Source organism: Dromiciops gliroides, chromosome 3 (assembly GCF_019393635.1).
Source record: "Dromiciops gliroides isolate mDroGli1 chromosome 3, mDroGli1.pri, whole genome shotgun sequence".
Classification (NCBI taxonomy): domain Eukaryota; kingdom Metazoa; phylum Chordata; class Mammalia; order Microbiotheria; family Microbiotheriidae; genus Dromiciops; species Dromiciops gliroides.
The window spans coordinates 213,514,810-213,540,268 of record NC_057863.1 but is presented as its reverse complement, the minus strand read 5'-3'; the positions used below and the strand labels follow the sequence as shown (position 1 = coordinate 213,540,268).

Below are 25,459 nucleotides of genomic sequence, written 5' to 3'. Positions count from 1 at the left end.
AGGATTACCTATATGGGTGTGTGTGTTTAGATGTATGTATGTATAACAGTTGCTCCCCGCAGCGAGCTTACATTCCAATGGAGGTGGGGGCGGGAGATCAGGGGAGCTTTCCCTTGGTGCGGTATCCCCAGGGCCCCGCAGGGGCCCCCAAAAAACAAGCCTAAGCCCGCCTGCTGAGATCTCCGCAGACTACAGAGAAGCAGCCCGCCGAAGGCTCGGGTGCGCGGCCAGGAGCCCCTAGAGGCGGACCCCGGGCCTGGGCCCCGGGCCGGGCCGCCTCCGCCCCCAGCCAGAGCACGTCGCCCTCCAGCGTGGCCACGCCGCCCGTCCCCGCCCCGGACCCGTGCCGGCAGCCGCAGCCGCTTCCGCCTTCTCTTCCTCCTACACGTGCTGTTCTGGGGCATATGCAACAGGCCCTGCCGGGTAAGTGGGGGGCCGCTGGGCGCGGCTGCTCGAGCCCCGCCCTTGGGGGGCCCCTCTCTCGCTTCTTGCTGCAGACGGGGGAAAAGAGGCGCCCGCCCACCTGGGCACCCCCAGCCTGGCCACGTTGTTGGGGGGCTTGGTTGGAGAGTAGCCGTGATGACCCTTGGGCAGCGCTGACCCTGGGGCTCCGCTTTGATCGTAGGGGTCTGTGGAGGGGGGTAGGGATTGTTGCCAAAGCACGATCTTTTATCAAACCCCAAGCCACGGGGTTCGTTCGGAAAACAGGGAGGGTGCATCGTACGTACCACCCCGAGAACTTGGAGTGAATGAGGGAAAAGTTTGGAAATCTGTCTGGCCACCGGGGGCGGAGGGGCGGGGCGCTTCCCGAAATAAATTCGCGATGTCTGGCTGTCCCCGCTTGTAATTGCAACCACGCACACCCCATGAGGCTTAGTCGGCTGCTTTTCAATTCTGGAAAGTGTTGGGGTGCGGGGAGATTGTATTTTCCTAGGACTAAGTACCCGTCCTTTGGTCTCTACTGAAGCAGCATTATATTTGGTTCAGGGGCGAAGGGTTCCACAGCCCTGCAAGGTGATTTACGTCTCCTTAGATTGGAAATTCCATCACATGTGTGACCTTTCTGATAAATGCTGAGCCACCTGTTCGGTGTTAGCTCAGGTTCACGCTATGATAGGAGTGGTTGATTTTTTTTTTTTTTTTAGTGAGGCATTTGGGGTTAAATGACTTGCCCAGGGTCACACAGTGTTAAGTGTCTGAGGCCGAATTTGAACTCAGGTACTCCTGACTCCAGGGCCAGTGCTCTATGCACTGCGCCATCTAGCTGCCCCCAGGAGTGGTTGATTTTTGAGCATTTTACCAAAAGGAAATTTCTTGCTTCTGACACATTGTTTTGAATTAGAGGATCGTTTAGAATCAGAAGGGGTTTCAAAAGCCATTTAGGCCAGTCTCCCCAGTTTGCAAATGAAGAAACTGAGGCCCAGAAAAATTACTTGTGCAAGGTCACCCAGTAGGCTCTGAACCCGGGCCCTCCAATCCTAAACCTTCCTCTAGTAGTTGGGTGGAGTGGAAAGATTACCCAATCAGTGAATCACGTGGAGACCTCGTTTGTAGGTCAAGCAGGTCATTTTTCCTGTCACTTTTGAGAGTTGGCATGGATGGAATAGGCCCTGATGAGCCAATTTAGGTTTTTCTTACCCAGTTAAATTGTAGGGCCACTGGTGTGTTTTTTTTTCCTTTAAAATTATATAAAAAGCAACACACACAACAAAGTAGATACCACAAGTGGCATACATACTTTGGATTCTTTAGTTTGAAACTTGAACCAGAAAAGCCTGGGAAGCATGCTAACTCTGAGCAAAGTGCTAAAACCTGTATCCCTGTAGCCTGTATTCCGTGATTATTAGACTGATGATTGAAAGAGGTTGCTCAGAACACCACTTCTCATCTGTTTAGGACTTTTAAAAAAGACCCAGACAACATTCTGTCCTGATCTTGTTACAGCACACAAGAGGACTTGAGTAAATATTTATCTCTAACTGACATTTGCTGGTAAAGGTATAGGCATCCGTATCAATTTCCTTTTAGGGTTTTTGTAGCCCAAAGTGGTTTATTTTAACAATTTAATATTTGAATTGCCTGGAGTAGTACATTTTGGACCTTTTTAATCTCTTGGCTTAATTGTGACCCTCTTCCTGATGTAAAAAAATTTTAAATACATTCTAATGAAATTAGCTTTCAGAGGTTTGATTCCTCAGTTTTTTGTTTTGGGGGTTTTTCTTGCACTATAACGTCAGTGTGGGTGCTCTGTGTTTTTGTGGACTGTATTCTACAACCAAGATGAGAATTGTGTTTAACTCTGTATTGCTCAATAGATTGTAGATTCCTAATTGAAATCTGATGATTGCAACATGAATGATATACTGATGGCAATGATATATGTATATATGTTTTTGAGCAAAGCTTTTATGATGTGAATTTTTTTGTTTGTAATAGTGATGGGCTGCAGAATTTTTCAAAGGTGGCTTCCTTTGGGGTTTTTTTTTTTGAGACATTTTTTAGGCTCTTGCACGTGTTGAATTTTGAGGAAAAAGAACATTTTATTTTACCCTATTCTCGGGGATAAAAAGAGATGTGGGTGTACAGATTACCATTTCTTTTTTAGAAAACCTTCTTTAGCTCTGGGCCCCTGGAGTTGGTTTGTGGTTTGGTTTGTGTGTGGGGGGGGGGAGGGCTTTTTAAAAATACTGAATTAGGTGGGAACAGCACACACATTCTTCCTCTCTGACTCATCTTGACATCTGCACCTTTTCCTCCATCAAATTGACTTACCAAGTACTAACAAGGTCTGATCTTGCTCAAGTCATTTATTCTCTTATGATGCATGATTGAATATTGCAGCTGCAGTATTCTTGAATGGATAGTGTTAGCATTTTCAAAAAATGTGTTGATTTCCAGAATCAGGATTCTAGAACTTTTTGTTTTAAATCCTTGCCCATCCTTATAGGTGTTTATATCTTGTGAAGTGTAGCATTGTTGTGCATGGTTTTTGTTTTGTTTTTAATTTATCTTTGTACTCACCAAACACAACTGTAGTTCCTTGAGATAATTGGCTTATTTTTCGTCATTCAGGAGCAAAATTCAAAAGTCAAGCCTATGGTAATTGGCTGATTGATGGAGACGTTTGCAACCAGAAAGATTTTGAGCTGGGAAATTCTTTGAGACTCTCTAATCCACCTCCCCCACCATTTTCTAGATGAGGAAACCGGTTCATGTAGGTTAAGTGAGCTGCCCAAGGCAAGTGAAAGACTCATGATTAAAACCAGGTCTCCAAATCTAGGACTTTTTCCAGAATACACTATGTTGGCTTCATTTAAGGAAAATTTAACTCCAGATCCTAATTTACAAACGCAGTGTTTGCTCTAAAACTTTGCTTGTCAGTTGGTTGTTTGGTACTTGGACTACATTTTCCCAAAACAATTAGTTACGGGGCTTCTGGGCCTGGCTACCAAAGTCTGTTTATCCCACAATGCAACAAATACTGTAGAGTTGCAGTAAGGGAAAAGTGATAATGTTGCAATGCCAGTAATTCACTTCCCCATTAAAAAAAAAAAAATCTGATAGGTGCCCGGGAAAGCCCTGGGTTTGGAGTCAAGAGACTGGATTTACATCCTCCTTCTCTGGATGCTTTTTCAATCATGGGCATGTCCCCAAATCCCTCTGGGTCACAGTTTGCTCATCGGTAAAAGGAGTAGGTTGTTAACTAGATTATTGATCCCTCCATCAAACAGCATCCTCTCCATGACTTAAGTGGTCCAAGTTCCACTGATAGGAAAAAATTCATTATTTACCAGCCTAGTCCTCTGGTGATATTATTAGCTGCTAATAATAGCTGACAAGAGGTTCTTCACCTGAGGCCTGTGAACTTGTTTTTTTGAACATATTTTAATAACCATTTCCCCTTTATGTTTTGCTGAGAAACCAGTGATTGTTTTGAGAACCCAGGATCACCTCCATTCCATGTTGGAATCCAAATAGCATGCTTAATGGGGGGGACTAATGATTCAGAATAAGTGAAACATATAATAAAGTTTCTTATTTCATGCTGAGTGGTAGTACTTGAGAAAAAAGTTTTATTTTTGGAGTAAAGAGTAGAAAGACTTCTGTATGCTCTCGAGAACATTAGAAATTGATAGTACTAGTTCTTTGAGCCCTAAAATTTACTGAATGGATTTTTTTTCCTCATACAAATGTTTCACTACTCATATTCCTAAATTTTTTCTGGATCACAAGTGTAATAATGCAGGTAGGAGAAGAGTTTTTGTACATATGGGTCCTTTTTCTTTTTTTATGATCTCTTTGGGATATAGACCTAGTAGTGGTATTACTGGGTCAAAGGGTCAGTCCCATAGCCCTTTGGGCATAGTTCCAAATTGCTTTCTAGAATGGTTGGATCAGTTCACAACTCCACCAACAATGCATTTTTCCACAGCTTCTCCAACATTTATCATTTTCCATTTTTGTTATATTAGCCAATCTGATAGGCGTGAGGTGGTACCTCAGAGTTGTTTTAATTTGCATTTCTCTAATCAGTGGAGAAGAGATTTTGTGTGATATAATTGGGTAAGAGTTGCAAAAGAGAGGATGAAAGCAGTTAAAGGGCAGCCACCTGATACAGGTGGATAAAACACTGTGCTTGCAATCAGGAAGACTCATCTTCATGAGTTCAAATCTGACCTCAGACATGCTCTAGCTGACTCTGGGTAAGTCACTTAATCCTGTTTGCCTCAGTTCCTCATCTGTAAAAATGCCCCAGAAGAAATGGCAAACCATTCCAGTACCCTTGCCAAGAAAACCCTCAGATGGCATCTCTAAGAATCAGACATTACTGAAATGATTCAACAACAGTACTTTAGAAAAAGACTTTAAAGTGAGAATAGCTGAGATTGTAAGTGGTAAAAGGCAGCCCTGGAAGGGGCAAAGGAGAAGGAAGAAAGGTAGTGGGGAAGACTTTTTTAGTCATATTGTTTTTTGGATATGTGGTAGAATTATTCACCCAGGACAACCTACTCTGGGACTAGTGGGATGGGGAGAAAGCAGTTTGTAGCTGTCATGTGTCTGAAGCATAAAACAGTGGTAAGTCAGTCAACAAGCATGTGCCATGCACATTGGGACAGCTAGTGGATAGAGCACTGGCCCTGAAGTCAGGAGGAACTGAGTTTAACTTTCACCTCAGACACTTACTAGCTGTTTCACCCTGTACAAGTCACAACCCCAATTGCCTTAAACATCTAGGGCCATCTCTAGATGTCCTGATCTATATACCTTGCTGCTGCACCCAGATGGCTCTGGAGGAGAGAGTGAGGCTGGTGACTTGCACAGCCCTTGCTCACTTAAATCCAATTCACTGCAAGTCATGACATCACCCCAATGCCATGGTCCTCGTTGAAAAACAAAGGACAAACAACAATAGCCATGGAATGGGAATGCAAAGAAAGGTGGGAAAACAGTCCCTGTTCTCCAGGAGCTCACAATCTAATGAGACAAACAAGATGTATCCAGGATAAATTGCAGAGATCTCAGAGGGAAGGCACTGCTATTAAGAGAGGGATCATGGAAGTTTCTTGTAGAAAATTTTAGCTGGGCTTTTATTTAAGAAGTCCAGGGAGGCCTGGAGATGGAGGTGAGAGAGAATTCAAGGTTTGGAGGCAGCCCATGAAAATGCCAGCCAGTTGGTAAATAGAGTGAGGCCAGTGTCACCAGATCCTGGAGTATACAGAGGGTGTTGTGGTATACAGGGAGTAGCTCAGTTGAAAGGGGCCAGGGTTTTGAATGCCAAAGAGGATTTGATCCTGGTAATGGGGATTACCCATTACCCACCATGTAAAGTGAGGTAATTAGATGGCCCTCCTGAGGAAAGCACCAGGGTTTGATCCCCACGTGGAGGAATCTGCAGCACTTACCCTAACCAGTTGTCTTGCTAATGCACCTGGGGACCTGGTGAGAAACCATTTTGGCACTACTAGAAAACCAGTGAAATGTGCATGTTAGACAGTTATCTTCAGGTATGTGGGGCCTATGCTGCTTCCTTAAAAGTTTAATATATAAGCCTGGATGGTATTTATGGACAGCAAGACTATTGTGAACGGTGGGTTTGTTGCCATATTTTAAAGGGTGACAAGGAAGTAGTTTAATGTTACACTGGCAGGGGCAGCTAGGTGGTGCAGTGGATAAAGCACCAGCCCTGGATTCAGGAGGACCTGAGTTCAAATCCAACCTTACACACTTGACACCAGCTATGTGACCCTGGGCAAGTCACTTAACCCTCATTGCCCTACCAAAAAAAAAAGTCACACTGTCATTAACCCCGAGTCCCTTGTTCCTTATCCTTTGCCTTTCTTGGGACAGAACAGTAAGGTGGAAGGCACACTAGGTTTTGAGGCTTTGGTTTGAATCTCAGTTGTTCCATGTAATGGGTAGTATGACCATGGGCAAATCGACCCTTCTTGACCTGTTTCCTCATCTGTAAAATGGGGGAAATAATACTCATATTTCCCACTTTACAGAGTTCTTGTAAGGTAAACCCTTTGAAAACCTTAAAGCACGATAGACACATGAATGCTTATTATGCATTTCATCCATCTATTACCATTCATCCCATAATGTGGGAATTTAGTGGCTGTGACAGGAAAGTACATTGTCATACCACTTAAAGGAGGACCTTAAGAGATTCTCCCTCAAGAGGCATGCATCGGCTCTTGAGAGGACTAAGTAGTAGTTAGTTGTACGGGTACTTTAAGAGCTTGTGTGAGTGCCCGGGCTTGACTGCCTCTTTTCCCTCCCCTGTCACTCTGGCCCACATACCTCCATACCTCTCTAGCTGCTTTGATACCAGCTACTACTTGACCTTTCTTAGGAGGGACAGAATCAGGCTCCCCTCCTAGTTCCTCTCCAAATCTGGCTCTGAAATCTCACACCTGCTTGTTCCTAGACTTTTGAGCTCATGTCACTTGTAGCATTTCTGAAATTGAGCCTTCCTCTCCCCCCCAATTATTTGTTGAGCCTTAACTAAAGGTTTCTGCTTCTGCCAGACTCCTTCCTACAGGGAAGAGGCTGTCTATGGGAGGATTCCTTAGACTCTCTAAAATGCCATTGGCTTAGTGTCTATGGGTCTGAAACTTGGTTACTCTGGTTTGAATCAGGCTGGGGAATCTGGCCTTAGGTTTTGGAGACCAAGGTAAAATCTCCCCAAGTTCAACTGAAGCCAACCCTTAATACTCATTAGATTGAGTTCCTTGAGGGCAGGGATATTTTGCCTCCCATTGTATGCCTGATCTCTAGCAGAGTGCTTGGCACATAAGTATCTGGTACTTAATAAATGTCAATTAATTGATTGATACCCATGCCCATGTTTAGTGGATCTTTGTAGAAGTTTACTCCCAACCTGCCCGGTCCGTGTTCGTTCTCTCTCTCTCTCTCTCCCCCCCACCCCCATACAGGTTTTTGTACATGTCTTGATGACTTGTATTGTGTTTTTGTTCCCCACTTCCTGATGTCTTGCTACACTATTCTTTTTTTTTTTTTTTTTTGGTGAGGCAGTTGGGGTTAAGTGATTTGCCCAGGGTCACACAGCTAGTAAGTGTTAAGTGTCTGAGGCGAGATTTGAACTCAGGTCCTCCTGACTCCAGGGCCGGTGCTCTATCCACTGCGCCACCTAGCTGCTCCTTGCTACACTATTCTAGGTGGGAAGAAGGGAATGAGAATTATAAGAAGAACTAAACTAGGCATCTTTAGGAAGAAGGGTATCCAGTTTGGTTTATGGACTATTTGACATTAAAATGATTTTTTAGAGTTTTTATTTTTTTAGTATATGGTTTTGTTTGCCGGGGTTGGAAGTGCTGTGCTATCCTGTTTAAAAACAAATCTGCTTGTCCCGTAGTATAAATGATTATGTGTGGATTTGGGGGAGTTGGGAAGAGGGCAAGACAAGGATGGAGAGAAGAATAAGAATAAAAGCTTTTCCTCCTTTCCTTGAGAGCAGTAACTGTTTCAATATTGTCTTTGTATCCCCAGGAGCTGGTGTTACTTAATAAGTAACACTTTATTGAATTGAATATTGGTTGATTCATAGCTTTGGCTTTTTATTCCTAAAACAGGACCATGTCTACGAATGGGACAAATGCAGATGTGGCCATGGAAGGAGGGCCCAGTCCTTGTAAGCAAGTGAAGGTGGAGGCAGCTGATCCCACTTCACCTTTGAATTTTGACAGCCCTGATGCTCTCTTTGAGAGTTTGATATCGCCTATCAAGACAGAGACTTTTTTCGAGGAATACTGGGAGCAAAAGCCCCTTCTGATTCAGAGGGATGATCCTTCACTGGCTGCTTACTTTCAGTCCCTTTTTCGGCTGACAGATCTGAAGCATCTGTGCAGACAGGGCATGTACTATGGAAGAGATATAAACGTGTGCCGATGTGTGAATGGGCGGAAGAAGGTGTTAAATAAGGGTAGCAAAGTACACTACCTCCAACTGAGAAAAGATTTTGATCAGAAAAGGGCAACCATCCAGTTCCACCAGCCTCAGAGATTTAAGGTAAAGTCAAGTCTGAGCCTCTCCTTTGCAGAACTTAGTGCTTCATTGCTTGAGGCTATCTGTGTGTGTGTGTGGCCTATATATTTTACTAACTCCACTTGGGATAATTCTTGAATTATAAGATTGGATTCGAGAATTCATCCAGTCTTCTATTCTCCTGCTTGTGCAATTATCCCCATCTGAGAAAAGCTAGTGATCTTTTGTAAATTACAATTCAGGAGATTTCCATGGATAGAGAGAGGGAATATAGAGGTCAATAGATGAAATGATTAGGTGCTGCTTCTTGTGGCAGGCACTGTGCTAAACCCTGGAGATAGAAATACAAGCAAGCTGGACACTTTTGGCCTCAGGGAACTTACCTTCTAATGGGGAAGAAAAGCATGAAGGAATGCTGTGGGGTGGGATGTGTCTGGAAAGGGAAAAGGTGTGACCTTGGCCCTGGCTGGATAAAGCCAATTCAGATTGAGAAGACTTGGTGTGGAGTCCAAACTTGTAGTCGGGAAACGGTGGAGGTGGTGGTCTCAGTGGAAAGAGCATAATGAGATGACGGCCTGGGCCCTTGCTCCCTTTGGTGACATTGCCTCCGTCTCCTAGAACTCTGATTGCAGACATCGCTGTGGTCACTCTGCCAAACCACCAGAAGGTTCTGGTGAGCCTGGCTCTGATAGGTCAAGACCTCTATGTCCCTGCCTTGCAGTCTCTTCACTATGTCCTGTGAGGATGCCTTCTGTCTTTTTAGATGCTCCCTGGCTGTTTAAGTTCCTTTGCTTTTCTTTCTTCACTGGAATGTAAGCTTCCTGAGACCCAGGGCTATCGGTCTTGCTTGTAATTTCTGTCTTCAGGGCTTAGCAAAGTACATATATATATAAGAAGCACTTAATAAATGCTCATTTGTTATTCCATCCTTCCATCCCTCCCTCCCCTCTTCCCTCCCTCTCCTTACTGGAACGTTTACCAGTGAATCTGGTGGCTTATTAAAAAGTCACCAGAATCACAGGAATTTTCTTTTTGAAGTTGAAATCACTCCCACTTATACAGGTAAGTATAAGCAGTGTTTGGGCCAGGCCACCGGCAATATATTACAATATTTTGTTGTTGTTCAGTCATGCCAGACTTTTCATGTCCCTGTTTGGTTTTTTTGACAAAGATACTAGAGTGGTTTGCCATTTCTTTCTCCATCTCATTTTATAAATGAGGAAATGAGGCAAACCAGGGTTAAGTGACTGGCCCAGGGTCACACAGCTAGTAAGTGTCTGAGGCTTAGGTCTTTCTGACTCTAGGGTGGGTGCTTTATCTACTATACTATCTAGCTGCCCCATATTAAAATATAGATAATGTTAATTTGTGGTTTACTAAGTCATGTAACTGTAGGGATCCATTTCTATTTGACTTTGATACCACAGTTTTAAAACAACTTATGGTATGGAAACCCTTCACTCATGCAGACAGAGATTTGTCTGAAACTTCGTTTTAGAGAGTTTCTTGAAGTGCTGAGTTTGCAAATGGCTTGCTTGTGGTCGGGCAGCTAGTATGTATGTATCAGAGACAGGATTCTGACCCAAGTCTCTTTGCAGAAGGCCAGCTCTCTATCTATTATGCCACACTGCCTCTTAGTACAAAAATAAACTTACTTCAGAAGTTCTTGGGGATTCATTTTCATAGAAGAGTTACAAGCTCAGCAAGAACCATATATGATTTCATTCCCACCAGATGTTGTTTAATTTCTTTATTATCTCTTCCAACCTTCTTTTTAAGCATTCCCTTTACATGCTGATATGAGCCCACTTACAATTAATTTTTCTTCTCTCCTTTCCATAAGAGTTCTCTTCTCACTTTTTTCCTTTGTGTATTATTCTGTCCATTCTAGACAGCACTTCTGTCCCTTTTTTGTTGACCATATAGCTAAAATAATAAAATTTTGTTGACTTGAGTATTTATTACCAATCTCAGCTTAGAGATTTAGTACTAATAAAAAATATTCCTACAGTTTTGTTTTATTCTTGTGTATTCATTTTAATTACCTTTCCTTGATTCCATGTTCCATTTGTATTCAGATGCATTCTCCCCCCACCCCCAACAAATTTAACAAATATTAGTATATTTAACTCAATAGCTAGATGGCAAAGTCCATAGAGTGGCCTCAGACAGTAGCTTTGTGACCCTGGGCCAGTCACATAAACCCTGTTTGCCTCAGTTCCTCATCTGTAAAATGAACTGGAGAAGGAAATGGCAAAACCACTCCAGTGTCCTTGCCAAGAAAACCCTAAATTTTAGAGGGTCACCAAGAGTCCGACATGACTGAACAACAATAAAAAACAAATAATTTTTTTCCAGAAACAGATCTTTTCCTTTTCCCCACAAATGTGTCCCTCTTTCTAACTTCCCTATTCCTGTCAAGGACGCCAGTTTAATCCAGTTTCTCAAGTGAGGCATCATCCTGGACTTTCACCCTTCTCTCATGTCCAGGTTGCTACCAGGTCCTATCAGTTCTTTCTTCATAACATTGCTCGTATTAGCCCTTTTCTCTCTTGTGACGGCTGCCACAACCCTGGTGCACACCTGCATCCCCTTGTGCCTCAGTGATCCCAGGAGTCTTCTGGATGGTCTCCTAGTTTCGGTTCTTTCTGCACTCCATTCCATCCTCCACTCAGCTATCAAGTTGATCTTCCTAAAGCACAGGTCTGCCATGCTGCTCCCTTAGCCATTCAGGAAACTCCAGTTGGTCCTATCACCTCCGGGATAGAATAGAAAATTCCCCATTGGGCTTTTAAAGGCTTTTCTGACTTAGCTCCTTTCTAGTCTTCTTCCATCTCATTTCCTCTCCTCCAAGTCCTTATTGACCCAGTAACACTGGCCTGCTTTTCATTTCTTGCCTAGGACACTCCATCTCTTGATTCCCTTCATTTTCTTCTTCTTCTTTTTTTTAGTGAGGCAATTGGGGCTAAGCGACTTTCCCAGGGTCACACAGCTAGTAAGTGTTAAAGTGTCTGAGGCCGGACATGAACCCAGGTACTCCTGACTCCAGGGCCGGTGCTCTATCCACTGCGCCACCTAGCTGCCCCGTGTAGTAGGTTCTTAATAAATCTTGTTCATGTGACTGGACTTGCATCGACTTTCATTTCCAGTATGTCCCCCCTCTCCCCCTCAGGGAGCCATTCCTTATAAACAAAGAATAAAAAGGAAAATAGGGAAAAGTCAATTCAGCCAGGCTAACCAACACATGAATTGAGTCCAACAGCACAATATGTTCCAGCTCTGCAAAAAAAAAAAAAAAAGGAAAGGAAGTACATTCTTCTAGCTCTTTCTTTGGTGCCAAGCCTGGTCATTATAATTACACAGCTTTCACAGTCCTCCCAGGCCTTCCTATATTCTTTATATTCATTGTTTTTTATGGTTCAGTAATACTCCATTATGTTCACATTTTGTTGTTGAGTCATTTCAGTCACATCCAACTCTCCATGACCCCGTTTGGGGTTTTCTTGGCAGAGATATTGGAGTGGTTTGCCTTTTCCTTCTCCAGCTCATTTTACAGGTGCAGAAGCTAAGACCAATAAGGTTAAGTGACTTGCCCAGGTCACACAGCTAGTAAATGTTTGAGGCTGGATTTGAACTGGGGTCTTGCTGACTCCAGGTCTGTTGCTCTATCCACTGTACCACCTAGCTGACTTAGATTAAAGTACCACAATTTATTTAGCCATTCCCCAATTGATGGGCATAATTATTCCCAGATTATTAACTATCACCAAAAAAAGGTGCTTCTACAAATGTTTTGGTTATTCTTGGGGTATATTCCTATTATTGGGACCTCTGGCTCCAGAAATCCACTTTTGTCAATCAAATGTTTATTAAGCTACTCTTATGTATCAGGTTCTGAGGTAAGGCACTGGGAATAATATACAAAGAATAAAATGTTCTCTTTGTGCAAGAAACTTGGATTCTAATGGGGAAGATAAGAAGTGCATTCCTATTTATACATAATATAAATATATAGTGAAAACATACAAAGTAGTTAAATACAGTTTAGGAGGGAGGGTGCTAGCAGTTGGGGGATTTGGCAAAGGCACATACAGAAGGTGGCACATTCCAGGCATGTGGCATGGCCAATGTATGGAAGTGAGAAAAGGCCAGATTACCTGGGTTGTAGCTTGAAGGTCATGATGGCAGTGGTCACTGAGGCCAATTATTTTGACAGGAGCGTATATGACAAGACTGGAATAGTGAGAGACTTGAGGCAAGGAGACTCTTTGCAGCCTCCTAACCTAGTCGAGATGTAGTGAATGCCCCGGCTAACGTGGGAGCTGTGTAAATGGAGAAAAGCAGTCAGATGGGAGAGATCTAGTGAAGATCTGGCAGCTTCATTGTGTGAGAAGGGAGGTAGAGGAAGGAGTCTGGGCTGATGTCAAGTCACTTTCTGAAGGCAATTCCGGGTTTCTTTCCAGAATCTGTTAGATCAGTTCACAGCATGCTCCTCTTCTTACAACCCTTGAAGCAATGATTTCCAGTTTTATAGGCCATCTTTGCATCAGAGCTGTTGGGTTTGTAATTTCCTTATCGTTGGTGCCTTGGAGAAGTTTTTCACACAGTTGCTGATAGTTTGTATATCTTTTGAGAATTGTTTTTTCTTAGCTTAGGTGGGTAGTGCCTGTTTTTCTTTTTAATCAATGAGTCATCTTTGGTACAGTGGAAAGAGAAACTAGATTTGGAGTTAGAGACCTTCCTAGGTATGAATGAGGGTTTGGCCCCTTCTCATGCATGGTATAGGCAAGGCATTTAATTTCTCTAGACCTCAGTTGCCTTTGTGTAAAATGAAGAGGTTTGGACCAATACTCTTTCCTAGGAACATGACTATTGTTTTCTTTTTCATTTTATTTTATTGCTGGGGAGGAGACAGTCAGGGTTAAGTGATAGCTCAGGATCACACAGCTAGCTAGTCAGGGTCTGAGGTCCGATTTGAACTCAGGTCTTCCTGACCCTAGGACCAGTGCTCTATGCACTGTGACACTGCCCTATGAATATTGCTTTATAATCAAATCCTCATATAACACCCCCAACCTAAAGCCTGTGAGGTCACTTTTCACTCTAAAACAGTATCATTAGACTCCTTCCTCTCTCTCTTGGTAAATATTTGTGTTTGGATCATCTGAAGAGCAGCATAGTGCTGGATTTGACATCAGAGGTCCTGGGTTCAAATCCTGACTCTGTTGCTTATTCCCTGTATGACCTTGGGCCTATCATGTAACCTATTTGAAAGATCCTCAGTTTTCCCTCTGCACAAAATAAGGAAGTTGGATTAGTTGGCCTCCAAGGTACCTTCCAAGTTCTAGATCTAAGATCCAGTGACAGTACTTGAGAGGACACAGGGCATTGTTATTAGAGAGAAGGCCTGAACTACTGGCAGTTTTTTTCTTGTGTGAAGGAGCCTGAGTTTATTGGCCTCCAGGGGGTGATAGGAAGTTTATTTTCTTTATTTGGGGCTCTCTTCTAACTAAGAACTAACTAACTGTAACTAAGGCAGGAAAAACATTTTGAGATCAGTTTTTCAGAAATTAAAAAGAAAAACAATGAAGTGACTTAATATTTTATCATCGAGAGATCAACAGAAAGGGATGGGAAGTACATGTTTTCTGTGGGTGTTTTTTCTGTACCCCAAATATCCTTTGGATTTTGGAATGCCCCTTTGCAGATTCTTGTAACAGACCTAACACACACACACACACACACACACACACACACACACACACACACACACACACACACACACACACACACCTTGCACGTACCATCTTCCTAACTCTCAGGTGGCCGTGACCTTACCTATGACTGCCGCTCAGCCTCTTGGCTGAGTTTATTGGAACAGGAAAAGTTTGTTTCTCAATCCCCAATCCCCCTCCCTGGCCTGATTGGTGTGTACAGTTTCCCCCCTCCACCTTTCTTCTTTCCTCAACTCTCCATTCATATCCCACCTAACTCACATCATTGCTTTCTGAGCATCACAAGTACTTAGGGCAGAGCTTGGCATGGAATAAGTGCTTAATGAATGTTTCCTGACTTGACTGGTTGACTTGGTACCTTAAAAACTTAATGTTAGGTGAAATGTCCCTATGGGAGGTAGGGGCAAGGTCACGTTGTTCCATTCTGTTGTTCTCATGGTGATGGGTCAAGCACTGTTAGAAGGGTTTGATTCCAATTCATTCATCTCTTTCCCGTGAAAAGGCACTGATCAGATTGTTGCTGGGAGGCCTCCGGCAAGCCACGGGAATGCCTGCTGTTCAGGAACAAGCCAGATTATAAACCTGATATCCTTTGTAAGCATAGGGCACTGGTTTGGCTGACAATCACAGCTCAGCACTGGGATGCTCCGAGAGCGGGGGATCATTGACCCTCCCTTGTTTATTACTCATATTGCCATTCCAGTTCACCTGGAAATGCTTGTGTGAAGAGGTAACAGATACGGTTGTTTTATTTACGTGGAAGAAGCCCTGGTGAACATGAGTGTGTTCCATCTACCCATGAATCAAAGTGGTGGCACTTCTTTTCTATGAGATTGGTAAAGAAGCACCAGCAGCTTTGTATGAAAACAGTTATTATCTCTACAGTATATGTTTTTAAGTAGTGTTTTGGGGTGGGTGGCGATTGACGTAGGACTGTGGGAGGAGAGTTTTTTTAAGGTGTGGTTTGACTTTGAGATAGAATTTATGATCCTTGAGGGTAGGAACAGTTTCATTTTTATCTTTGTATGCCCAGAATCCTGGCATAGCAGGTGTTGACTAAAGGCTTGATGAATGAATGAATGAATGAGTGAGTGAGTATAGTTACTTTATATAGGGTGTTCAAGAATTCTTAGTGCAGATTTAAGCTCTAACACCCCAACATATAAAGCCTTTGAGGTCACTTTGCATTCTAAATTTGTGACTTTTCAACAATCTTATCAGGTTTCTCCCACACATTGATAATTATTTGAGTTTAGGTCACCTGAGAGGCTGCACGATGCTGGATTTGGCATCTGAACTCCTGGGTTCAAATTCTAAGTTAAGCTTCAATAGCTTAAAACTACATTAGGAATTCTAGGACAACCCTCTACATGACCTCTGGTCTTCAGCAGAATCTTTGCTGCTGAATTTTGTTCACTGACTTTGATGGAACCAATAGTACTTAAACTTAGAAAAGAAAATAAGATAAAGCTAAGTTAGCCTTCTTCCCCTTCTCATTGTCTCAGTAGTTACTGTTGAACAGGTATTTTACTCTGTGAAAAGGCAATTAATGATATTCTTGGACACGGGAGGAAAGATTCACTTGAACTAGTTTTTGGGGAAAGTCAAATTAAATTAAAGACAAATTAAATTAAATTTGTTTTCAAAGCCTAGCAAAAAAGGGAAAAATGTATGCAGCAGCCAAAAAGGGATGGTTTCAGGTTCATCAGGTTAAGCAAGGCACTGGGTAATGAGGAATTTAAAGAAGGAAAGATGAAAACACTTATTTTATAGACTAGGTTGACCGCTTGAGAAGGCCAGATGGCAGATAATTATAGGCTAGCATTGGGATACTCTGAGAGGGGGATCATCAGCTTCCTCGTTTATCCCTATTTCAGGACATACATAAGGAGCTATTCCAGTTGACCTGGAAATACCTGTGTGAAGAGCTAAAAGTTCTACATTGTCATTAAAGAATCCCTGAGGCTTAGAGGCAGCAGAGTCTGCTGGAGAAAGAGCTGATCTCAGGTCAGGAAGATTGCAGGGTTTTGCTCGTTTCCTTGAGTAAGTCACTTACCTTGTTGGGTCCCACCCAAGCCACTATCTAAGTAAGTTGCAGGGTAGATGCTGGCCTTCATTGTTAAAGTTCTTTCCCAGTTGTTTCTTAATAAGCAGTGAAGTCACAGGTCTGGTCCGAGAAGAACATTTCTCAGGCCTCCAGAAAGAGAAGTGCCAAACTACCTTTCAAGTAGCTAGGTGTTGCAGTGGATTGAGCCAATGGGCCTGGAATCAGCAAGACCTGAATTTAAATCCAGCCTCAGGCACTTACTAGCTGTGTGTCCCTGGGCAAGTCACTTGACCCTGTTTGCTTCAGTTTCTTCTTCTGTAAATTGAGCTGGAGAAAGAAATGGCAAACTCCAGTATCTCTGCCAAGAAAACCTTCCTGGGTATAAATTAGTCTCTTTGGGAGCTACTCCCAAAGATTAGCTTTTCACTTTTTGGATAGCTTTGATTGACACAACAGTTTTCCTTAAATCAAGCCTGCTACTGTAACTCATTGCTCCTGATTTTGCCATCTCAGGGTGAGAAGAGCAAATCCAATGTCCAATCCCTTCCATTACTTCTTTGGAGCCATAGAGATGCCTAGAGGTTTATAAAAGTAGCCTACTACCCTAGATAAGACATTTCTCAAATTATCTTTGTACTAACCCAATCTTTCCCATTTTTTTTTTTGAGGCAGTTGGGATTAAGTGACTTGCCCAGGGTCACACAGCTAGTAAGTGTTAAGTGTCTGAGGCTGCATTTGAACTCAGGTCCTCCTGATTCGAGGGCTGGTGCTTTATCCACTATACCACCTAGCTGCCCCTCCCATTTTTAATAATAATGATAATAATAATAATACCAGATAGAATTTTTATGGTGCTTTAAGATTAATGCTTTACATGTTATCTTAGTTGGTCCTGTCAACAACATTGTGATGGGGGTGTTACTGTTTATCTTAAATTTAGAGATGAAGAAACTGAAGCTGAGAGCAGTTATGTGACTTGCCCAGAGTCACACAACTGGTAAGTGTCTCAGGCAGAATTTGAACTTGGGTCATCCTGACCTTAAAGTCCACCATTTTATTTAGCTTTTTCTCTTCTTTTTGGCTCTGATTCTAATGAAAAGAACATAGGCTCTGGAGTCAGAAGACCTGGATTCAAATCCCACCTCTGACATTTACCTCTGTGACCTTGTCTAAATCATTTAGAGTTCATCTGTAAAATAAGGGGTTTAGTTTAATTGGATTCTCAGGTCCTTCCTGGCTCTTAAGTCCATGATCCTGTGATTTCTTTGGTTAGGTCATAGCCTCAATGGGAATAGCTATCTCTGACAATTGAAATTCTTCCCCCTCTTTAAGATTCAGCTCCAGTACTACTTCACGTGTGAATCTTTCCCTTCTCTTCTAGGGTGGCTAGGTGATAGAATGGATAGAGTGTTGGGTCTGGAGTTGGGAATTCCTGAGTTCAGATCCAGCTTCAGATACTTCCTGGCTAGGAAACCCTGGGCATATCACATGACTTCTCTTTTCCACAGTTTCCTTTACTGTAAAATGGGCTTCATAATGACAACTGCCTCACAAGGGTGTTGTGACATTCAAATGAAATAATATATATAATCACTTAACACAGTGCCTGGTACCTAGTAGGTGCTCTACAAATGCTTGTCGCCTTCATGTGTTGCCTGTATGTAGAGACCTTAATCCTCTGAACTTGGATGATATTTCTACTTCTCATTGATTTTCACACTCTAGATGGTTTTTTATTTATGGGTGTCATGTATTGCCACTGCTATTATGAGATGGCAAACACCATGAGAGCAAAGTTTATGCCTTTCTTTTTTGTGTGTTTCACGGAACCTTTTACAGAGAAGTCTTTCGCTAACTGTTTATTGAAATAAAATGATTTTCTGTTCATAACCACTTTGGTTCAGGCCTTCGTCACCCCCTGCCTAGATATCTTCAGCAGCCTCCTAATTGCCTCAAGTTATTCACCCTCAGGTCTGTCCTTCATGCTGCTGCCAAAGTAATTTTCCATAAGTGCATAAGGTGACTTTCCTATTCAATGTGCTGCTACCTTGATGTATTTAATAATAAATTTGTTTTAATTCTGGACAAATTAAACAAAAAATGTCAACTGCAGTCTCTTCCCATTGCCTCTATGATAATAAATAATAATATAAAAACAAATCAAAAACTTTTAAAACCTCAGCCTATCTTTCCAGCTCTTTGTTGAACATTACTAATCCTCTTCCTTCTTTCTGTGATCCAACCAAACTGAAATAAAAGAACTGGCTTTCCCGCTGCTTCTCACATATAGTGCTTCTACCTCCCATCTCATTTCTGTTTTTTTGTATTGGCCACCCACCCTGTCCCTCGCCTCAGCCTCATGGTCCCTCAATTCCTTTAAGATGCCACTTAAGCATCATTTTTTTTTTTCACAAAGCCATTACTTATTCCCACAACTTCTAGTGCCCTCCCTCCCTCTTTGTATTCACTCATTTTGTATATTTTTGTGCTAACCTGATAATGTATATGAATATGTGTGTGTATGTATATATATATGCCTATATACATGCGCGCATACACACACACACACACACACACACACACACACGCACGCACACGCTCACGCTCACGCTCTTGTCTCTCCCATTAGAATGTAAGATCCTTGAGAGTAGGGGTAATTGTCTTCTTTGTACTTGTAGCCCCAGCACCTGGCCCATAGAAGGTACTGAATACTTACTGACCAATTCATTTTTTCTCCCTTTTTCTTTTCAGCCTAACTTTGCTTCTTCAACTTACCCAATGGCACTTAAGTCTTGCCTAAATCTTATGATTTGGGAGATGGGAAGGGAGGAATGGAGTTGTGGAATTGTCTTTATTTCTTTCTCTCTCCTCTTTTTTTTTTTTTTCCTTTAAAGGATGAGCTGTGGAAAATCCAGGAGAAGCTAGAATGTTTTTTTGGATCGCTGGTTGGATCTAATGTGTATATCACTCCCTCAGAGTCCCAGGGCTTACCCCCACATTACGATGATATTGAGGTAAGAGTTATTTCAATACTACTAAGTCCTTTAAAAATGAAAAGTGAGCTTCTGATAGCAAAGTAGGTTTGAGATATCTCTATGTATCTACAAATCTATGGATATCTAGCTATATCTACATAACTATATACATATATATCTAGATGTCTATAACTATACAACAGTTCATATCTGTAGAGCTATAGCTATAACTTTATATATGTGTATAAATATAATCTATCTACCTACCTCTGTACGTACACATAGGTGTTTATGTACCTGTCCCACAGTAGATTTGAAAATATTACATGGTTTGTAAAATTACTTCTGGCCATAAATCTTTGAAGATGTTATTTTCTTAGTCCAGAGCTATCACTGTAATATCTTGGCTCTTTCTGTTTTCAGCTTCAGAGGAGGTAGCAAGATAATCTTTAATGTCATGTACCCAACACACACACACACACACATACACCCCCTAGAAACAACCTAAGACTCCATTCTGGTTGCTCATGTAGCTCCATGGACCCACAAAACTATATGTGTGTACTAGACTGCAAATACCTTGGGAAGAAAGATCACAGCTTAGTCTTTTTTGTATATTCCAGAGCCTTGCATACAGTAGTCACTCAGATATTTATTGAAAAATGATTTGGGTTAGTTTTTTTTTTTTTTAAACCATTTTCAAATAATAGTAGCAATGGTAGAGGTAACTGCTGCCATTTCCCCCTTGGGTTTAGCAATTAAGAGATTATTGGTAACTTGGAAGAGAACAGTTTTGGTTGAATAGGCTGGAAGCCATACTGTGGAGAGTTAAGAGAGTGAGAGAAGTATAGATGCCTTTATTAGGCAGATTCAAGAAATTTGGCCACAAATGTCAGTTGAGACATGGACGATAACCGGGATGGTGGTTCAAGTGAAGGTTTTTTGAGGATGGGAAAGACATAAGTGTGTTAGTAAGGAAGTGAGGAGGCAGCCAGTAGACACTGAGAGCATGAAGATAAGTGGGGATGATTGCTGTTTGTCCTTGTTCTTGAAGAAGACCAATGAGTCAGGAGGGTGATGTCTTCACTTGCAAGTGAATGGGATTTAAGTGAGGCAAGGCTGTGCAAAGTCATCAGTCTCACTCTCTCCTCTAGAGTCATTGGAGTCCGATGGCCAGACATAGGCCAGGATGACTGAAGATGACTCCCAGGTGGGGATGATAGGCAAAAAAGAAGCAGCCATTAGACAGGGAGAGAGTAAAGATAAATGAGAGAGTGGGATTGGCAGAGGGGACAATGTACTAGAGGAAACAGAAGGAAATAGGAACATTTGTGGGTATAGAGGGGCCTGCTTTGGCAAAGAGAAGTGCCACCTTATGTGAGACAGGGCTGAAGACAGTGGCAGAAGGCATCTAGATGATGTGAATAGTAGAGATCTAGGCAAGACTTCTCAAAATGTGATGCCTAGGCTCTTTTTTTTTTTGGTCAGGATATTTGGATAAATGATTCTTACATTTTTCTTTTTGATCTTTTTTACCAAGTTAGTTATTTTTGCTGTGAGATACTTTGTTTTCTTCTATTTTTTTCAGTCTTTTGACTTTAACATTTCTCTTTGGCTTCTATTTGGTCCATTCTAATTTTCAGAGTTTGTTATTTAGGTAAAGTTTTAAATCACTTGTGCCAAGCCGATAGGGTCCTTTCCAATTACTTCTTCTATGGCTCTCATTTATTTTTGATTTTTTCCCCTATAGCACTCTCCATTTCATTGACAAAAACATTTTTAACCTTTTTTTTTTTAATTCTTGCTTCATCCCTTCTAGGAATTCTAATTGAATTTATGTCTAAGCTGTGTTTTTCTTTGAAGCATTGCTGTCATTTTCTTCTTCTGGGTTTGTGTCTTGAGTGTGTCTGTCACCATAATAGCATTTTGTAGTGGGATTTTAAAATTTATTTATTGCTCATTCTTCTTACAGCCTAATTTCTGACTTTCACCTTGATGAAGGTCAGGGCTGGTCCTGTTGCTCCTTTCTTGGAGTATTAAGTGTTGTTTGGTTCCAGGATCTCAAGGATAGATCAGGATTGGGGTCTGCAAGCTTTCAGTGTTCCTAAAGTGGTCTGATTGCTGCCCCCCCCCCCATCTGAGCCCTGTAATTTCCTGACTTGAGTTTGGGTCTGAGCAACAGTAGTAGAGTGAGGCTGGACTTGGCCATTGGCAGCCCCCTGGGAAGGTCCCTGCTGGCTCAGAGGTAGAGAACTGCATGCTCCCCTTGGGTCTGTAATTTCTGCCCTGGTTATTCCTCTGCAGACTTCAGACTGGAGCTGATATTCCATTCTGTTCCTATGCTCTGAGCCAGACCATGACTACTTGCTTTTGAGTTTGTTTCTCTCTTGGTACACTGGCTCAGGCCTGAGACCACTTGGAGAACAGGGATTGGGGAGGGAGGTAAACACACCCCCTTGTTAGTCTGCCATGAATCTGTGACCCAGACCTTGGTACTGGATAAGAAAGCTACCAGTTCCCACCTGTTCCCCCCTATCCTTAGGCCCCAGTATGAGTCTGGGAACATTCTGGTGTGAGGCTAGCACCTCCTCATGTCTTGGTTCATAGCTTCTCCATGGGTTCTGGTGTGTTCTGCCCCCAGTGTCCACAAATCTCTAACTCTGCTGACCTGGGCTGAAAGAATGACTCAGTGGCCTTTTTTTAGATTTTTTCATGACGATCCAGTTTAGTACATATTCTAGATGTTTGGGGAGGGGGAAGAAAATGGGAGAAGGTCTTGGCATGGCTTCCTGCTACTTTGCTATCTTGGCTCCCATGCAAATATCTATTCCTAAGTAAATCTGATGTCTGATCACTAAGATTTTCTGTTCCAGAACATTTTACTGTCTTTTTATTTCTTCCCAGTGAATACTGAAGAATTTATCTTGGGGGGAATAGGCTTATCATCAAGAATTCAGGGTTTATCATTTTGTAACTCTTGATCAATTTTCTTTGTCAGAGATGATAATGTTTTTTTTAAAAAGGGAATGAAGGCTGTTTAAAGTCTTTTGAGCTGCTTTGAAAAAGTAAAGAGAACATTTTCCTGTTGTTTGATATGTCTTTAGAAGTTATGTAATTAATTTTACTATTGAAAGTTCATACATCAGTAATGATGCATTCACAATTTAGAGCCAGAGTTCTTAACCTGGAATCCAAGGCCTTGGGACCATGTATAGATTTTAGGGGGTGTTCTTGGATGGGAAAAAAAATTACATCTTTATTTTCACTAACATATAATTTCCTTTCTAATTCCACTAATTTTAAAAATAGATTTAAAAATATTATTCCATAGTTTTCACCAGAATGCAAAAGGAATCCATGACACAAACCTGGTTGAGTATCTATTTTCCTGGGACTGGAGTGGGAGTGGGGTAGGACAAGCAGGGTGGCATCTCTTTATATGGAGAGAAACATTTTTTCCCAAAATGTTAACTTTTCATTTATCCAGGATCTTTTGAAAGCTAAGGGATTTAAGGAATCGGGAAATTCTTCAACACTTGTGGCATTTGTGCCTCTTTACAGGTGTTTATCTTGCAACTGGAAGGACAGAAACACTGGCGCCTTTACCAACCTACCGTGCCCCTTGCTCGAGAGTACAATGTGGAATCAGAGGACAGGATTGGGAAACCGACACATGAGTTCATGTTAAAGGTGCCTGATTTACTCTACTTTTAGCTGGCTTGTAGCATATTGTTGCTTATTCATTTCAGTCATGTCCAACTCTCCTAACCCCATTTTGGAGTTATCTTGGCAGAGATACTGGAGTGGTTTGCTGTTTCCTTCTCCAGCTCACTTTACAGATGGGGAACTGAGGCAAACAAGGTTAAATGACTTGCCAGTAAGTGTCCGAGGCTAGATTTGAACCCTTGAAGAAGAGTCTTCCTGATTATAAACCCAGAGCTCTATCCACTGTTTCACCTAGCTTCCCCATGTATATTGTATATTGAGTACAAGTTCAGAATGGAAGTTAATAGCTTGTGTAGTGACTTAAGTCAGCACCTCATCACCTGGTGCAGGCAACCTTGACTCCATTCTGTGAAAAACTAGAGCTTAATCCTCAAGCCATTTAACCCTGTTTGCCTCAGTTTCCTCAGCTGTAAAATGAGTTGGAGAAGGAAATGGCAAAGCACTTCAGTATCTTTGCCAAGATCCAAGACAGATCGTGACCCAAATGGAGTCTGAAACAACTGAAGAACAGCAACAAATTGACTGTTCTACCCTATCTCCATTTGAACAGACATTGCCACAGGGCACCGTGGTTTTGCCCACTTGGCAGTGGTGTATTCTTATAACTGTTAACTTGATTTTCTGAAAAGATTCATCTCCACATTTAACCAGAGCTTTATGGTCCCACTGCTTCCCTGTGGCTTCAGTCAGCACTCATGCAACACACTCACGGAGACTCTTAACTTTCAAAATAAATGTGCCCTTAGGGGGTAGTGACACACACATCTTGATTTCTGACCTGCCTAGTTCTGTGTGAATGGGTTTAATTTTTAGCAAGCACATGTTCAGGCAAAACCCTTTTAGGGAGCACCTGGCTATGTTCTCCTGAAATGTCAGCCTGGCCCTGTGTTCCCTCTGAGGTTACAGAGAATGCACGCTCCCATGGTGTCTCCATTAGAAGAATAATTCTCATTTGGAAAACACTTATGAATCCCCTTGATGGTGGGGGGAGTGAGGTATTTGTTATGCCGATTGCACTGTGTAAACATTCCCTGGCAAAGGGCGGCCAGCATGCCTCTGGTCTATTTTGAAACTCAGTTATCTGAATATTATTTGTAAGCCAGGGCTTATGACAGGAAATCTAAAAGAGAGAGAGAGAGAGCAGTCTAGGTGAAGGACTGTATCACCCTCATTTCTTATTCTCTTAGGTGTTATTGTGGATAGAGTGCTGGACTTGGAAGTCAGGAAGACCTGAATTCAAATCCTGCTTCTGAATCTTACTAGTTGTGTGACCTGGGATAACTTCAGGTTCTTCAATATGGGGATAATAGTAGCACCTACTTCCCAGGGTTAATGTAAGGATCAAGTGTAATAATATATGTAAAGCACTTTCTAAACTTCAAAGCACTGTATAAATGATAGCCGATGTTATTATTTTTAGTATAATTACTACTACCATTCGTGTTATTATTACTGCTTCTTTAAAGGAATCGGTTTTGTTTCATAATAGAAAGGTAATGTTTAATTTGAACCTCTCCAGTGATTCTCTGTGATGAACAAAAAACATTGTCTAGATTGTGTTCTTCATTATTTTGATTATTAATAACAGTAATTATAATTGCCCTCAGCTAATTGAAAAAGACTTTTTTTTTCAGAATAGACCATCATCTCTTACTAGCCTTTTGAAAACACAAGTGCTTTCCTTTTTATGTTCTTGGTTGAAAACATTTAGATGGTTGTTTCTAAGCCATTGTGTCTAAATTGTCAAGTAACCCTTATGCTTAAAACCACACAGAAGGCTGGTTGTTTTCAGTTGCTGGCTTTGTGGAGCCCACCTTTATTATCTTCCATTCCCTGGTTCATTGATGGTGTGGGGGTGGGGAAAGATAGGGCAGGCACATATTATTAAGCATATCTTCTAGCTACCACACTTGTCTTCAGAGGCCATGCTTTAAAAAGTTCTATGGAACCCAGGGGGTTTGCATAGAACACAGTTTGAAAATCACTGCCCTAGGGCATGCATTTTCTTGACCTGGTTGGATGCCAGCCAACTGCTACTATATCTCCATACTCACTGCTAATTACTGGAAACAAGTAGTATAAACATTTCATATTAATGTACACCTTCATGGGGGGTAATTTCCTGCTGAAGGAAACTAAATTAATAAATTTAATAATAAATGAATGGGCAGCTAGGTGGCACAGTGGATGCCATGCCAGACCTAGAGTCAGGAAGACCTGAGTTCAAATTTGGCCTCAGACACTTGATAGCTGTGTGACCTTGGCCAAGTCACTTAAGCTTGTTGCCTGTTTCCTCATCTGTAAATTGAGCTGGAGAAGAAAATGTCAATCTAGTATCTTTGCTGAGAAAACCCTAAAAGGGATCACAAAGAGTTGGACTCAATTCAAAACAACTAGATGACAACAAAAGAAACTAATAAAATCTTAATAAAGGAAAAGGAGAGTTAACATCTATTTAAGAGTTTCCC

General features: G+C 41.9%; 1 protein-coding gene across 1 annotated transcript in view; it reads left to right on the top strand.

Moving 5' to 3' along the window:
• RIOX2 (ribosomal oxygenase 2) overlaps positions 1 to 25,459 on the top strand; it is a 61,262-nt gene that overhangs the window by 23,223 nt on the left and 12,580 nt on the right. The window contains 5 exon segments of the mRNA XM_043993432.1: positions 189 to 324; positions 326 to 423; positions 8,097 to 8,532; positions 19,185 to 19,304; positions 22,827 to 22,955. Of these exon segments, the coding sequence (XP_043849367.1) occupies positions 189 to 324; positions 326 to 423; positions 8,097 to 8,532; positions 19,185 to 19,304; positions 22,827 to 22,955 (919 nt within the window).